The sequence below is a fragment of the Oncorhynchus clarkii genome, chromosome 23 (assembly GCF_045791955.1).
Source record: "Oncorhynchus clarkii lewisi isolate Uvic-CL-2024 chromosome 23, UVic_Ocla_1.0, whole genome shotgun sequence".
Taxonomy (NCBI): domain Eukaryota; kingdom Metazoa; phylum Chordata; class Actinopteri; order Salmoniformes; family Salmonidae; genus Oncorhynchus; species Oncorhynchus clarkii.
In genome coordinates, this window is record NC_092169.1 from 2,859,074 (window position 1) to 2,873,555 (window position 14,482).

The window sequence follows — 14,482 nt, forward strand, 5'->3', positions numbered from 1 at the left end:
ATTTCTAGGTACATCTCATTACATCATCATAAAATACAGTATGTATCACTTCCACTGTAGTGATTTGTCTCTTTTAGTCTTTATCTCAGACATACTAGTAACCAGTCATGTAAACATCCAACAAGAACATGTACGATTCATGGACGTTGATCACGTTTTATTTGTAATGTAATACTTGCCAAGAAGAAAAGCTTTTACAGCAGTAACTTTTCTGTAATCACTACTAAGAATTCACCTGAGCTTGAACACGTTAACACTTTAAACATTGATTAATAATCATTTTTCACATTTATAATTCATAGAAAGGAAACCAATGCATTGCCTCCATCTCAAAAGTTCTGTAATTTGCACATAGACTAAGACTATAGCTAGATAATAATGCATTGGACATCTCAGTAAGTGCTAAACCCAGAGCTGAACCTCATAGATTCTCTTTTTTTTCTCAGTCCTTTCAGCTAAGTAAGTGCTTTTACATTACTGGCAATGTAACTTCTATCTGATATTAGATCAATGATTGGACCATGTGATTGAAGTCCACCCTACTGATTTGCCATAAGGTAAAGAGACATGCAAACTGTGCATCTAGGTTTTGCAGTTCTCTAGATATGTTGAAACAGTTGAAGTCCAAAGGTTCTTCTGCATAGGTCACTGGATTAGGGGGGCAACGAATGTACAAATTCCCTGTAATGATATGGATGAAAAAAGGTGTACGTTTTATAGTTAGAATAAACATTGATATAGAATCGGAATTGCCTTTTTTTTCAAATTGCAATTGAAGAGTTGACAGGATTTCCTCACCCAATAATGTTGGGCATGTGAGGGTCTTTGTACAATCCATTGTGAAGGTACCCAAGGGATCTGGCGAACGGTACCATCTTAACTCGATTCTCTGAGTTTTGGGCACTCTGTGCAATTTCATACAGCTTGATAGGAACACAACAAAGGACGAGAGGTGGAAACTTCCTTTTAACTGTATATCATGTTTCCAGGAACCCTTCTTGCTATTGTCATTCAAACCATACATATAATATCACACATGTTGCCTGTGATAAAATAGACAGATGACAACAGATAAATGATTGTTAGTTACAGTAAAAGTATAAGCCACACCTGCTGAGCCATGTGGATAGGCACTACGTGGTCATCCTCTGCATGAAGTATCAGAAGAGGACTCCTCATCCTCTTCAAGCTGTAGAGACATGGTGAAACATCACTTTCATGAACAGTCAACCTCAAACTCTCAGAACAATTCCTGAAACACATTTAGGTTGCAGTGGGTGTAGCAGTTATTTTGATTTGATTTGTTACCGCATATTGCTAACCTGATATCAAAATAAAGGATGACAAGTATGGTGAAAAGTTGCATGAACCAAAACAAATGTACAACAAAATTTTTAGGGTAAATCAAAAATACTTACTTTTCGTCATTAGGGAAGATTATATTGTATTCTGCCATTGTGTCCAGGAAAAAGTACTCAAAACCTGGGAACTTCCAATAAAACTGAAGACAAAATGCAGTTTAGTACATTAATGAATACAAAATCATGGCGTTTAAAGATGTACTGTATCGCTATGGAGAGGAGGGTATGTGAATCTTACCCAGCCAAATGGATCATGAGCACCCTTCTGTCGAATGTTGGTGTATGCTCCCTCAATGATCACACCATCGACAACAACCCCTGATAAAAGCAACAATATTCCAAGCATGTAAATATATCAAGTCAGCTTCCATAATGAGTCACACAAGAAACTTTCATGAAATGAATGTCATTATGCCGATCATGTGTATTGTACTTTAACCAGAGGGTATAAAATACGAAAGTTGAATGGATTCAGGCCTACCATGTTCCATTAGTTTGACTGCAGTATTAGTGGCCACTCTGTACAAAGATGAGGGGGAAAATGGCATTTTACTGCTCATGTCTTAAACTCTATCAGAGTAACTGTCAAAATGTTCTGTCATATTTCTAATCATTGATTTGAGTATTTCAATCATAACCATTAGTGAAGGTAGATTAAGTAGAAGTAGTGATAGTGACAGATCCTCTAACTTAAACTCACAACATAAATATCACAAATGCTGTATTGTGTGTGTGAGGGGAACAAGCAACAAATGAAACAAGTAAGTGTTGAATCAAACTTTAAACATAGTCCAGTCTCTTGAATGAACAATGCTTACTTTGAAACATAATCATCATTTAAATAATGAGATACCTACCAGTGGAATGACATACACATCTCTCTGGAATGTAAGACAAGGCATTACAGGGAAAGTTTAAGTTAATCAAGGTACATTTAATAAAGGTAATATTGTGTCTGCTTATGCAGACGCAGTATTACTTTTGTTTTCCTTTGCTTTTATGAAATTTGCCTTACACTTCAATTACATTACATCTGAGATGTGCATTTTATTTGACTGTTAGGCTCTTCATGGTTTTAATCGTGGTTAAAATGTTTTGAATTGAAATCTGACCATTGTTCATTTAAGAGACCGCTGTGTATAGTTTGAGTAAAAGCAGAATTGTGTGCAACTATGCATTGACATAAGTTATCATTTCCACTTGCTTTTCTCTACAGACTGAACCATCCACCTGGTCACTCACCCAGTGCCAAGAGAGTGTCCCCATAATACCACCAGACTGCTCCCACTGCGGGCTTTTACCCACTGGTACAAGTAGAGGGTGTCAGTGGTAATACCAACTTCAGTGGGCTCTCCGGTGGAGTCCCCAAAACCTGTCAGAGTTTCTTATATCAATGGCTGTACAGTATGCAAACGTACTAGACTACGTATAGTCCTATCATGTCATGTCTGTGCCTGAGGTCAACTTGATGCAGTTGTATACTGATTTGTAAATTACCACAAGGGGGCAGTCAGAAGCAAAACAACCCCAAGAGGGTGAGGTGAACTTTACTACAGTATTTGGAATTGGGAGCTGGTTATCAGTCTCTTTACAGCAAGGTGAAATAACACACCACAAAATTAGGCTAATGTCAGGTTGTCAAGGATATGTGTAATGACATGTTTCAACCGTCTAGTAGAATAATGAAATTTTAACCAACCTCTGTAGTCCAAAGCCAAAACATGGTAATCCATTGCACTCAGTAGCTGTAGACAAAGGCCAATTACCAGTTTATCATTCACACCATGATGAAGCAACTTTTGTTGTAGTTGTCAGTCACTTACATTTATTACTCCCACACGTTGACTTTCTGCCCTGTTTGAAATAATGTGGACTTTTAGATTCAAAGTGAGAACATTTGAAATATTATTGTGTAGCAATCCATTGTTCTTGCTACCTTGTGCCTCCATTGCCATGGAGATAAATGATGATCGGATTTCCAGCTCCCAAAGAATCTTGGTACCATTCCAAGTCCTTTCCCTGTGCCTCTTTCCACTGGCGTTCAGGGACTGTGTGCCTTGAAGATATTGTACAGTGACAACACTTGTAAGGGACTGTATACTGACTTTGTATAAAGTTCAATGCAGTCTTTTATAAATCTACACTGTCCAGTGGCAGTGAATGTACTTCAGATGTAAGGTAGGTAGGCTACATTAAACGTAACTCACAATGTAACCTGGAGAAAGGGTTTATGTTAGCCTACTCACCATACGCCCAATGAGATCCCTTGTTCGGATGTAAGGTACATGTTCATTGTGTGGTTAAGAGACAGGTCGGCTGGCTGGCTATGGTCGACGAAGAATGGGACCCTGACTAAAAACAAGGTGAGAATATATACTAATTACTCTGAGTTATTATTCCTAATTTGTCCAGTAATTTGGATAATGCTCATGATTACACTCACCTCTGTGAGAATAAACCAGGTGCTTTATGATGTCAGGAAACAGTGGCATCATGAAAGGCACAGAAACATAAATGACACATACAGCCAGGAGACCTCTTTTGAACCACCACAACAAATGGGGGCTAGGTCTGAGACGGAGAGAAAGACAGAGGGAGAGAGATCTATTTCACTTGCTTTGGCAATGTTAACATATGTTTCCCATGCCAATAAAGCCCTTAAATAAAAACATTTAAATTGAATTGAGAGAGAAATTGGATCATTACTTCCCCAAACTCAAGAAAAAAAAGCATAAACATTACAATGACAACTGTTTCATGCTGTCAGCTGACCTTACTGGATATTACTATTGAAGTGCATGTTACGCCAATAATACAGTTGAAGTCGGAAGTTTACATACACCTTAGCCAAATACATGTAAACTCAGTTTTTCACAATTCTTGACATTTAATCCTAGTAAGAGTTCTCTGTCTTAGGTCAGTTAGGATCACCACTTTATTTTAAGAATGTGAAATGTCAGAATAATAGTAGAGAGAATGATTTATTTCAGCTTTTATTTCTTTCATCACATTCCCAGAGGGTCAGAAGTTTACATACACTCAAATAGTATTTGATAGCATTGCCTTTAAATTGTTTAAATTTGGTCAAATGTTTCGGGTAGCCTTCCACAAGCTTCCCACAATAAGTTGGGTGAATTTGGGCCCATTCCTCCTGACTGAGCTGGTGTAACTGAGTCAGGATTGTAGGCTTCCTTGCTTGCACACACTTTTTCAGTTCTGCCCACAAATTTTCTATAGGATTGAGGTCAGGGCTTTGTGATGGCCACTCCAATACCTTGACTTTGTTGTCCCACAACTTTGGAAGTATGCTTGGGGTCATTGTCCATTTGGAAGACCCATTTGCAACAAAGCTTTAACTTCCTGACTGATGTCTTGAGATGTTGCTTCAATGTATCCACATAATTTTCCATCCTCATGATGCTATCTATTTTGTGAAGTGCACCAGTCCCTCCTGCAGCAAAGCACCCCCACAACATGATGCTGCCACCCCCGTGCTTCACGGTTGGGATGGTGTTCTTCGGCTTGCAAGCCTCCTCCTTTTCCTCCAAACATAACGATGGTCATTATGGCCAAACAGTTCCATTTTTGTTTTATCAGACCAGAGGACATTTCTCCAAAGAGTATGATCTTTGTCCCCATGTGCAGTTGCAAACCGTAGTCTGGCTTTTTGATGGCGGTTTTGGAGCAGTGGCGTCTTCCTTGCTGAGCGGCCTTTCAGGTTATGTCGATATTGGGCTTGGTTTTACTGTGGATATAAATACTTTAGTACCTGTTTCCTCCAGCATCTTCACAAGGTTGTTTGCTGTTGTTCTGGGATTGATTTGCACTTTTCGCACCAAAGTACGTTCATCTCTTGGAGACAGAACGCGTCTCCTTCCTGAGCGGTGTGTGTTTATACTGGCATACTATTGTTTGTACAGATGAACGTGGTGCCTTCAGGCGTTTGGAAATTGCTCTCAAGGATGAACCAGACTTGTGGAGGTCTACAATTATTTTTCTGAGCTCTTGGCTGATTTCTTTTGATTTTCTCATGATGTCAAGCAAAGAGGCACTGAGTTTTTTTTAAGGTAGGCCTTGAAATACATCCACAGGTACACCTCCAATTGACTCAAATGATGTCAATTAGCCTATCAGAAGCTTCTAAAGCCATGACACAATTTTCTGGAATTTTCCAAGCTGTTTAAAGGCACAGTCAACTTAGTGTATGTTAACTTCTGACCCACTGGAATTGTGATACAGTGAGTTATGAGTGAAATAATCTGTCTGTAAACATTTGTTGGAAAAATGACCTGTGTCATGCACAAACTAGATGTCCTAACCAACTTGCCAAAACTATAGTTTGTTAACAAGAAATGTGGGGACTGGTTGAGAAACGAGTTTAAATGACTCCAACCTAAGTGTATGTAAACTTCCAACTTCAACTGTAGGCCTATTTACTAGTCTAGACTCATTGACTCTAGTCTCGACTAGACTAGACGGGATGATCATTTTAAGCAGTGCTAGTGTGAGGCACAGCCTACCAACTCACCTCGGCTGCGCACTCAATGACACCTTAGTTTTATTTCCATCAGTCTTCTGCTCCTCGGAATCATGGTCACCGGTCCTCTTCCTCATCCTGAGACGTTTACTAACCGAGCCACCAGTCCTCTGCATCTGTAATACAGCCGTTATGTTCTGATCTAGATTGACATCCAGGCTATGTGACTAACTACTTTATGGCCAACCCTTTGTACTTTTTTTTGTCTACCGCCGAGGCTCTATGGGTGAAAGTCCAGTAGTCTCACACTGTTGATAAGGAAATTAGGGAGGAGTTAAGCGGGTTTCAGGTAACCTAGAGTTACCTGTGTATGTACAGTCGTGGCCAAAAGTTTTGAGAATGACACAAATATAAATTTTCACAAAGTCTTCTGCCTCAGTTTGTATAATGCCAATTTGCATATACTCCAGAATGTTATGAAGAGTGATCAGATGAATTGCAAAGTCCCTCTTTTCCATGCAAATGAACCGTCATCATTGTTTTGCACAAAAAGGGCTTCACAAGCAAGGATATTGCTGCCAGTAAGATTGCACCTAAATCAACATTTATCGGATCATCAAGAACTTCAAGGAGAGCCGTTCAATTGTTGTGAAGAAGGCTTCAGGGTGCCCAAGAATGTCCAGTAAGCACCAGGACTGTCTCCTAGTTGATGAAGTTAGTCTCCTAGCTCCTGAAGTTGATTCAGCTGCGGGATTGGGGCACCACCAGTACAGAGCTTGCTCAGGAATGGCAGCAGGCAGGTGTGAGTGCATCTGAGGCGAAGACTTTTGGAGGATGGCCTGGTGTCAAGAAGGGCAGCAAAGAAGCCACTTCTTTCCAGGAAAAACATCAGGGACAGACTGATATTCTGCAAAAGGTACAGGGATTGGACTGCTGAGGACTGGGGTAAAGTAATTTTCTCTGATGAATCCCCTTTCCGATTGTTTGGGGCATCTGGAAAAAAGCTTGTCCAGAGAAGACAAGTTGAGTGCCACCATCAGTCCTGTGTCATGCCAACAGTAAAGCATCCTGAGACCATGTGTGGGGTTGCTTCTCAGCCAAGGGAGTGGGCTCACTCACAATTTTGCCTAAGAACACAGCCATAAATAAAGAATGAAGAATACCAACACATCCTCCGAGTGCAAATTCTCCCAACCATCCAGGAACAGTTTGGTGATGAACAATGCCTTTTCCAGCATGATGGAAAGTCTATGCTAAACACAGGTTTGGGAGATTTTGTATATTTTGTTCTAGGCAAAAGTGATAATTAAGTGGCTCGGGGAACAAAACATCAATATTTTGGGTCCATGGCCAGGAAACTCCCCAGACCCTAATCCCATTGAGAACTTGTGGTCAATCCTCAAGAGGCGGGTGGACAAACAAAAACCCGCAAATTCTGACAAACCCCAAGCATTGATTATGCAAGAATGGGCTGCCATCAGTCAGGATGCGGCCCAGAAGTTAATTGACAGCATGCCAGAGCGGATTGCAGAGGTCTTGAAAAAGAAAGAGTCAACACTGCAAATATTGACTCTTTGCATCAACTTCATATAGTTGTCAATAAAAGCCTTTGACACTTATGAAAGGCTTGTAATTATACTTCAGTATTCCATAGTAACATCTGACAAAAATATCTAAAGACACTGAAGCAGCAAACTTTGTGAAAATTAATATTTGTGTCATTCTCAAAACTTTTGGCCACGACTGTACAAGCCATGAAATAATGCTTCCCGGTGTACCTTTATGAATTTACAAATTAGAAATATGTTTGGCAATCATAAGGATAACAGTCTTTCATAGAACCCAATCCCAACGCACAAAGGTATACTTCAGTGTATACAATGGGGACATATAATACCTGTAAGAGGGATCTTTTCACATGGAACATATACAATTCAGTAGGATACCTACAGCGTAGGCCTTTATGAATAAGGAATTTGATATTGGTATGTGTTTTCATGTTTTATGATCACAGCAATACAGCTTTGAGATCCACTGTGCTTCGATGTACAATGGCGTACACTGAGTGTACAAAACATTAGGAACATCTGCTCGTTCTATGACAGACTGGCCAAGTAAATCCAGGTGAAAGCTATGATCCCTTATTGATGTTACCTGTTAAATCCACTTTGATCTGTGTAGATGGGGGGTGTAAACGGGGTTAAAGAAGGATTTTTAAGCCTTGAGACATGGATTGTGTATGTACCATTCAGAGGGTGATTTAAGTGCATTTGAATGTGATATGGTAGTAGGTGCCAGGTGCACTGGTTTGTGTGAAGAACTGCAACACTGCTGGGTTTTTCACACAACAGTTTCCCCGAGTGCATCAAAAATGGTCCACCACCCACAGTATTGGTATAAACATGGGCCAGCAGCCCTGTGAAACGCTTTCGACACCTTGTAGAGTCCATGCCCCTACGAATTGAGGCTGTTCTGAGGGCAAAAAGAGGGGTGCAACTCAATATTAGGAAGGTGTGCTTATTGTTTTGTACAGTCAGTGTAAGTTTAGTATTGCCTTTCAACCAATCCAGTGCATTTTTTAAGAAAAATCAACAATACGTCAAAGGATTTAACTACTGGAAACTGAAACAATTGGATCAAACAAAGACCAACAGATCAATCCCACTTTTCAAGCCTGCTGAAGGCGTGGTGGTGTGGTAAACACAGTGGTGGAAAAAGTACCCAATTGTCATACTTGAGTAAAAGTAAAGATGCCTAAATAGAAAATGACTCAAGTGAAAGTCATCCAGTAAAATACTACTTGATTAAAAGCCTAAAAGTATTTGGTTTTTAATATACTTAAGTGTCAAAAGTGAAAGTATAAATCAATTCAAATTCCTTATATTAAGCAAACCAGATGGCACCGTTTTCTTTCTTTCTTTTTTAAAATGTACTTACGGATAGCCAGGTGCATACTCCAACACTCAGACATCATTTATAAATGAAGCATTTGTGTTTAGTGAGTCCATCAGATCAGAGGCAGTAGAGATGGCCAGGGATGTTCTATTGATAAGTGCGTGAATGGGACCATTTTCCTGTCCTGAGCATTCAAAATGTAACTAATACTTTTGGGTGTCAGGGAAAATGTATGAAGTAAAAATCACAATTGTCTTTCGGAATATTGGTGAAGTAAAAGTAGTCAAAAATATAAATAGTAAAGTACAGATACCGCAAAAATTGCTTAAGTAGTACTTACTTAAGTACTTTACACCACTGGGTAAACACCACACCCCGCTCTACTAGGAGCATGCACGAGGTGGTCTGCGTATGTCATATTCTGTGGCCTTGCCATTCCATTTCTTGACTGCCCCTGTAACACAGAAATAAACATGTATATTTTGAACTTGAATAAACTTTCTTGAAATGTTCCGTATTGACTGACCTTCAAGTCTTAAAGTAATGATGGACTGTCATTTCTCTTTGCTTATTTGAGCTGTTCTTGCCGAAATATGGACTTGGTCTTTTACCAAATAGGGCTATCTTCTGTATAATGTCACAACACAACTGATTGGCTCAAACACATTAAGCAGGAAAGAAATTCCACAAATTAACTTTTAAGAAGGCATACCTGTTAATTTAAATGCATTCCAGGTGACTACCTCATGAAGCTGGTTGAGTGAATGCTAAGAGTGTGTAAAGCCGTCAAGGCAAAGGGCTACACTTTTTTGGTTAGTACATGATTCCATATGTGTTATTTCACAGTTTTGATATCTTCACTATTATTCTACAATGTAGAAAACAGTAAAAAATAAAGAACAACCTTTGAATGAGTAGGTGTTCTAAAACTTTGGACCGGTAGTGTAGTCTGGATGCAATCAGGCATCCGAATATGCATAAGCAATGTAAAGAGATATGTTGAATGAGTGGGGAAATGTACATTCTACACAAATTACTTTGATAAAAACGAAGAAAAATGTGTGTGCCTGAGGGGAAATACACTTTCATACAGCCAGAGATGAACCACTATGGTGACAAATATTTATAATCTAAACCATGTGACCTCTCACCTCACTGTCTGTAGAAGTGTTCTTCCTAACCAGTCCCTCAACAGCTCTCTGATTGAGCTCCAGCCTCACTGGGTCCTCAGAGGAGATAAAGGCTGGGAAGAGATAGAGGGATGGAAGAATCAGTCATTCGACAAGTCAGTTAAATAAAGAGAGCATTGATAAGCTAAAATGTCCATCTCCCATCCATGGAGAGACCTACTATATATACTGTATTTTACCATCAAGAGGTCTCGGAGGTAGCGAGGTGGGGTGGCTTGGCTCATCTCCTGGTCAATAGGGATGAGCGAATCATCACTGGTTCATACACACACAGGACAGGGACATAGAGCCTAGTTAATACAACACTACTACAGAGAGAAATGGCATCTTTTGTAGGCACTAACGCTGAAAATAAAGTCTATGGTAAACAAAGGTTTGGGAGATTTTGTATGTTTTGTTCTATGAGATAGTATTCATCCGTGTTTTTGTAATCATAAAATGCACATAAAGGCGTCATAATTCATAAAGGTCATGTTAACTGACTGACATTATCTCGTATAACAAAACACATAAGATCTCCTAAACCTGTGTTAACCTCAGACCTCATTTTCTGCATTTATCCCAAAATCATTTTCTTTCCCAATAGAAATGACTGAACAAACCAGAGGTAAATTATTTCTGTTTTTTAAGACTACAAACTGGCGAGCTCTATACCATGCCTTCTTAATTGCCCATGGGAAGATTAAACACGTTGTAGTGATTTGAATGGGAATCTAAAGCTTCAGTCTCATAGACTGTTAATGTCTATGTTAATAAATGTAGTGCGTAACAAGAGGTATTACAGAGTGTTACGGGTTTAAGTATGATAATGCTATCTCTTACCTATCCAGCTCTGAATCTGGGTCAGCTCCTGATTTTTGGGACAGTGAAGCAGCCTGGGATGGTACAACCTGAGCGGTTACAGTCTGCCCAATCTGTCATCAAGCAGCTCCGTTTCTTCATCAGCCAGTGATCATCCTTGAGAGCAGCTACCCAAAAGGAAAGGATAGAAGGGTCGTGATCATGAAGCACCAAACAGTAGAAAATAGTCTTCAACAAGACGGAACTACATGGACACTTCCCATAACAAAATGTTAAGGATTTTTGTTGTTGTTCATTTCTCAAATGAACACAACCCGGAGGTGGACAGGTCAGAAAGTAATGTGAACAGCTCTGATCGTGTGACACAGTACTGTGTCGTAGTGTATCCGAGCGTAGCTCCTGTAGCCCTGTATCACTCAGTCGTCCCACACACAGCAGCAGAGCCCGTCTCACATACAGCTGCTGCTCCAGAGGGGATTGGGTGATGACAAACCGGGCCTTTTTGTCCTTCAACACCAGGTTCCCAATGATCCTGGACCTCTGTTGGGCCTAGAGGAAAAATAACACTTTTACATTATGAGAGAAAGAGATTGGACAAAGACGCAGACAGTTTGACACCTTTTTATAACCTCTACCCATCCCCTTCCCTTACCTGTTGACAGCCTGCACCTGCCCAGTGATCCCATTCTCCAGCCAGCACTCCAGGACCTTCTCCAGAAGCTTCCAGCACACAATCTGCCACACCATGTCTGAGTGAGTGCAGGAGGAGAAGCGAGGTGCCAGTACCTCAAACACTAACCCTGCAGAAAGAGACACACAATTATGTAACTCTTTTGATGAATGGACAAGTGCAGCAGTTGACAATCATCAATGCAGGAGAAACACATATTGAATGCAGCCTTGCTTACCACTGTGTCCCTGAACACAAGCCTTCCCCAGTGCATGGGCCACAAAAGTCAGAAAGCAGTGTTTTCCATCGGGTAACAACACAGTGTATTGACAGTGAGTGACACACAATAACATACATGTTGGATGTAGACAGTTAAAGTTAAAACAACCATAAGTAGGCCCTTAATCAGAATTTACTATACTGCATTAAATAATTACTATATTCTGCATACAAACAAACCTCTGAGCTTGACTGACAGGTTCTCTCCAGCGCAGTCTAAGGATGTTTATAAAAGCCAATTAAACTGCCAATAATCAAACAAGTATAATGGCAAAGTTTAGAGCTTGTCAGTGAAGTATAACCAATGTTTTTTCCCCCATATAAACATGTATCGTTCTTGTATCATATCTACATACGTATCGGGTCGTCCTGAAAAGGAAAGATAACCCCCCCAGTGGATATTTAGTGTTTAGAATGTATTTTATGTTTTAACATCAGTCGCGCAAAAAAAAATACTGTTACGTGACATACCTTGTGTAAGAGCCCACCAACACCATGCTAATCTGTGGAGAAAAAAACTACAAGCAAAAATTAGCCTTGCATGGCAACATGTTGTAAAAACTGTTCTGTTGATATTATCCTACCATGACGGTATGACAGTAATATCACTAGCTAGCTATTACTGTTGGTTGGGCAAACTAAACAACAAAAAAATGGAGATGCATGCCAGCAAAGCCACTACACAACACTAAATAATAATTGCACTTAATTGCACTGTAACAGTGACAAAAGGTGCCTACAAACTGTTAGAGCCTACATAAAGCTGTCCCAACAGCAGAGCTTTTTTTTCAGCTCCATGGAGTGAATCCTTACCACCGCTACACCTGGCTATCAGCGGAGCCTGGTCTGGCAGCAAAACAGTTCAGCCTCCTTTACTGCTTAAAAAAACACAGCTGATATGGCTGACTTGCTTAAACAAATGTGGTTTCTAATGACAATTGAGATGTACAAACTATGGTATAAGGGAACGATGAGCGGATCAGAAGCAATCAATGTTGATTAAGACATTAATGAGCGAGCTAGGATGGATGTAGTCAATATAACAATTTGTTCAGAACTTTTGAAATGTACAGTGACAGAATTCAGAACATGGGCCATTCTTATAGTATTCTCTCTGTACACCAAGTCAGAACCGTAGGATAAAAAAAGGGGGCATATAAGCAGACAAGAAAAGCACTTACATTCAATGATTCAATTTCTCTGAAACAGCCTATAGGCTATATGTGCACCACTAAGTCAGAACAGTAGGCTAAGTTATGAGGGGGAAAGGGACAAAATTGTTATGGTGAGAGGAACACTAACAGTTTACTACACAACATACACTTAGTATTACTTTCTACGCTACTGTATACATATCTCCCTGGCATATTACATAATGTATGCAGCAGCAGCATACAATACATTTTTCTAGTTTGTTGTGCTATGCACATTTGAATAGGAAGGTGGCGCGGCGGTCATCAAAGTCTGGAATTCTCTGGATTTATGGTGCTCTCAAGACAACTGGGAACTCGGAAAAAAAACAAGTTTTAATCATGAGGTCATGGATCTTCAGGTCAGAGCTCTAGAAAGAGGCCCGAATTCCCGACTTGGAATTATCTTGCCCATTGTGTGTTGCGAGTAAATATTTATCCTTTTAAGCTTGGGAAAGAGACCCTTAAACCCAGACTTGGACCACACGCCCTCTCCACTGAATAGCAGGCTAGTGATTGCTTTGCAAAGCTTGCAGTTAGCCACTGATCCCTTCCAAATCACTCATGGTTGAATTTGCGATTTCCAACGTGTTGTGTAATGTTTATGTCCAATGGCCAATGAGCACAGATACGTTTTATCTATAATTTCTCTTCATATGAAAAGGATTTGCCAGTAGATTGTTGACTTGATTCATGATGATTTTTAAAGTTTGATGTTGACATGATCAGTCCAATCAAAGCTACTGTAGATATGGGGCCTCCCGAGTGGCGCAGCAGTCTAAGGCACTGCATTGCTAATTTGCGGCATCACTACAGCCAGGGGTTGGATCCCAGGCTGTGTCACAACCGGCCGTGACGGAGTCCCATAGGACGGCGTACAATTGGCCCAGCGTCGTCCGGGTTTGGCCGGAGGGGCTTTACTTGGCTCATTGTGCTCTAGCAACTCCTTGTGGTGGGCCGGGTGCATGCAGGGAAGGTGTTGCTAATGTTTTGTACACTCAGTGTATAATGTTGGGTTTAGACCTATGTCTATGATTTACTACTACCGTAACCTTTTTTTTTTTTTACTACTACCGTAACCTTTTTATGCCAGTAAAAGTACATGTCGGATATAAAAATATCATGACATTTTTCAAATGTCCACAAAACAAAATATGCTAGACAAGGTACTGTAGGGTGTTTTTGTGTGGGTGGTAACGCTTTTATCCACAAATATTGATATAACATCATCATATCTAAGTAAACTTCAAGTGACGTGATGACAAGTTGTCTGGTACCACTATGACTCGTTGGAAACCATGCAGTTTATTAGGCTACAGATGAAATAAGTTAGGAACTTCACAGGATGGTGGAAGTGCAAGGTGATGCTCCTTTCCAACAAATATTGAGGGTCTAATGCTGTACTCAAAACAACTGGGAACTCTGGGAAAAGGTCAAATCATGACATCAGTGATCTTCACGTAGGAAAGTCAGAGCTCTAGAAAGATGCCAGAGTTTCCGACTTGGAATTTCGAGTTGGGTGACCATTCAGAAAGATTTTTCCCAGTCGGAACTAGTTTTTTTGCAAGTTCCCAGTTGTCTTAAAAGCACTGAAGTCGGAAGTATCCCAGTTTTTTTTG

The 14,482-nt window shown here is 40.2% G+C and overlaps 2 protein-coding genes across 3 annotated transcripts in view; both read right to left on the reverse strand.

Moving 5' to 3' along the window:
- Positions 1 to 136: 136 nt before the first annotated feature.
- On the reverse strand, positions 137 to 11,526 carry LOC139381838 (lysophosphatidylserine lipase ABHD12-like). 2 transcript variants are annotated; one of them, XM_071125646.1, is made up of 18 exons: positions 11,377 to 11,526; positions 10,746 to 11,273; positions 10,103 to 10,178; positions 9,885 to 9,976; positions 9,074 to 9,187; positions 5,890 to 6,014; positions 3,805 to 3,932; positions 3,608 to 3,713; positions 3,298 to 3,417; positions 3,185 to 3,215; positions 3,061 to 3,106; positions 2,604 to 2,733; positions 1,843 to 1,880; positions 1,600 to 1,679; positions 1,419 to 1,501; positions 1,111 to 1,189; positions 799 to 923; positions 137 to 681 (listed from the first exon to the last, which is right to left on the reverse strand). In XM_071125646.1, exons 6-18 carry the CDS (start codon positions 6,012 to 6,014, stop codon positions 654 to 656), a joined length of 1,119 nt encoding a protein of 372 aa, XP_070981747.1. In that variant the 5' UTR covers positions 9,074 to 9,187; positions 9,885 to 9,976; positions 10,103 to 10,178; positions 10,746 to 11,273; positions 11,377 to 11,526; the 3' UTR covers positions 137 to 653. The 2 variants fall into 2 exon arrangements, with proteins under 2 accessions (XP_070981747.1, XP_070981746.1); XM_071125645.1 differs by lacking the exons at positions 9,074 to 9,187; positions 9,885 to 9,976; positions 10,103 to 10,178; positions 10,746 to 11,273; positions 11,377 to 11,526 and having other exon boundaries at positions 5,890 to 6,149.
- Positions 11,387 to 14,482, reverse strand: part of LOC139381837 (molybdenum cofactor sulfurase-like) — a 26,947-nt gene continuing 23,851 nt past the window's right edge. Inside the window, exon 15 of the mRNA XM_071125644.1 lies at positions 11,387 to 11,524. Coding sequence (XP_070981745.1) covers positions 11,519 to 11,524 — 6 coding nt within the window. The 3' untranslated portion in view covers positions 11,387 to 11,518. The remainder of the gene's footprint in view (positions 11,525 to 14,482) is intronic.

Excerpts from the sequence above, each read along its gene's own strand:
- LOC139381838 (XM_071125646.1), bottom strand. The coding sequence starts at position 6,014 with ATGCAGAGGACTGGTGGCTCGGTTAGTAAACGTCTCAGGATGAGGAAG. Across the intron at positions 3,107-3,184 it reads AACGTGTGGGAGTAATAAAT|CTACTGAGTGCAATGGATTA; the intron begins GTAAGTGACTGA and ends CTTTGTCTACAG. Across the intron at positions 1,881-2,603 it reads GGACACTCTCTTGGCACTGG|AGTGGCCACTAATACTGCAG; the intron begins GTGAGTGACCAG and ends ATCTTTGTACAG.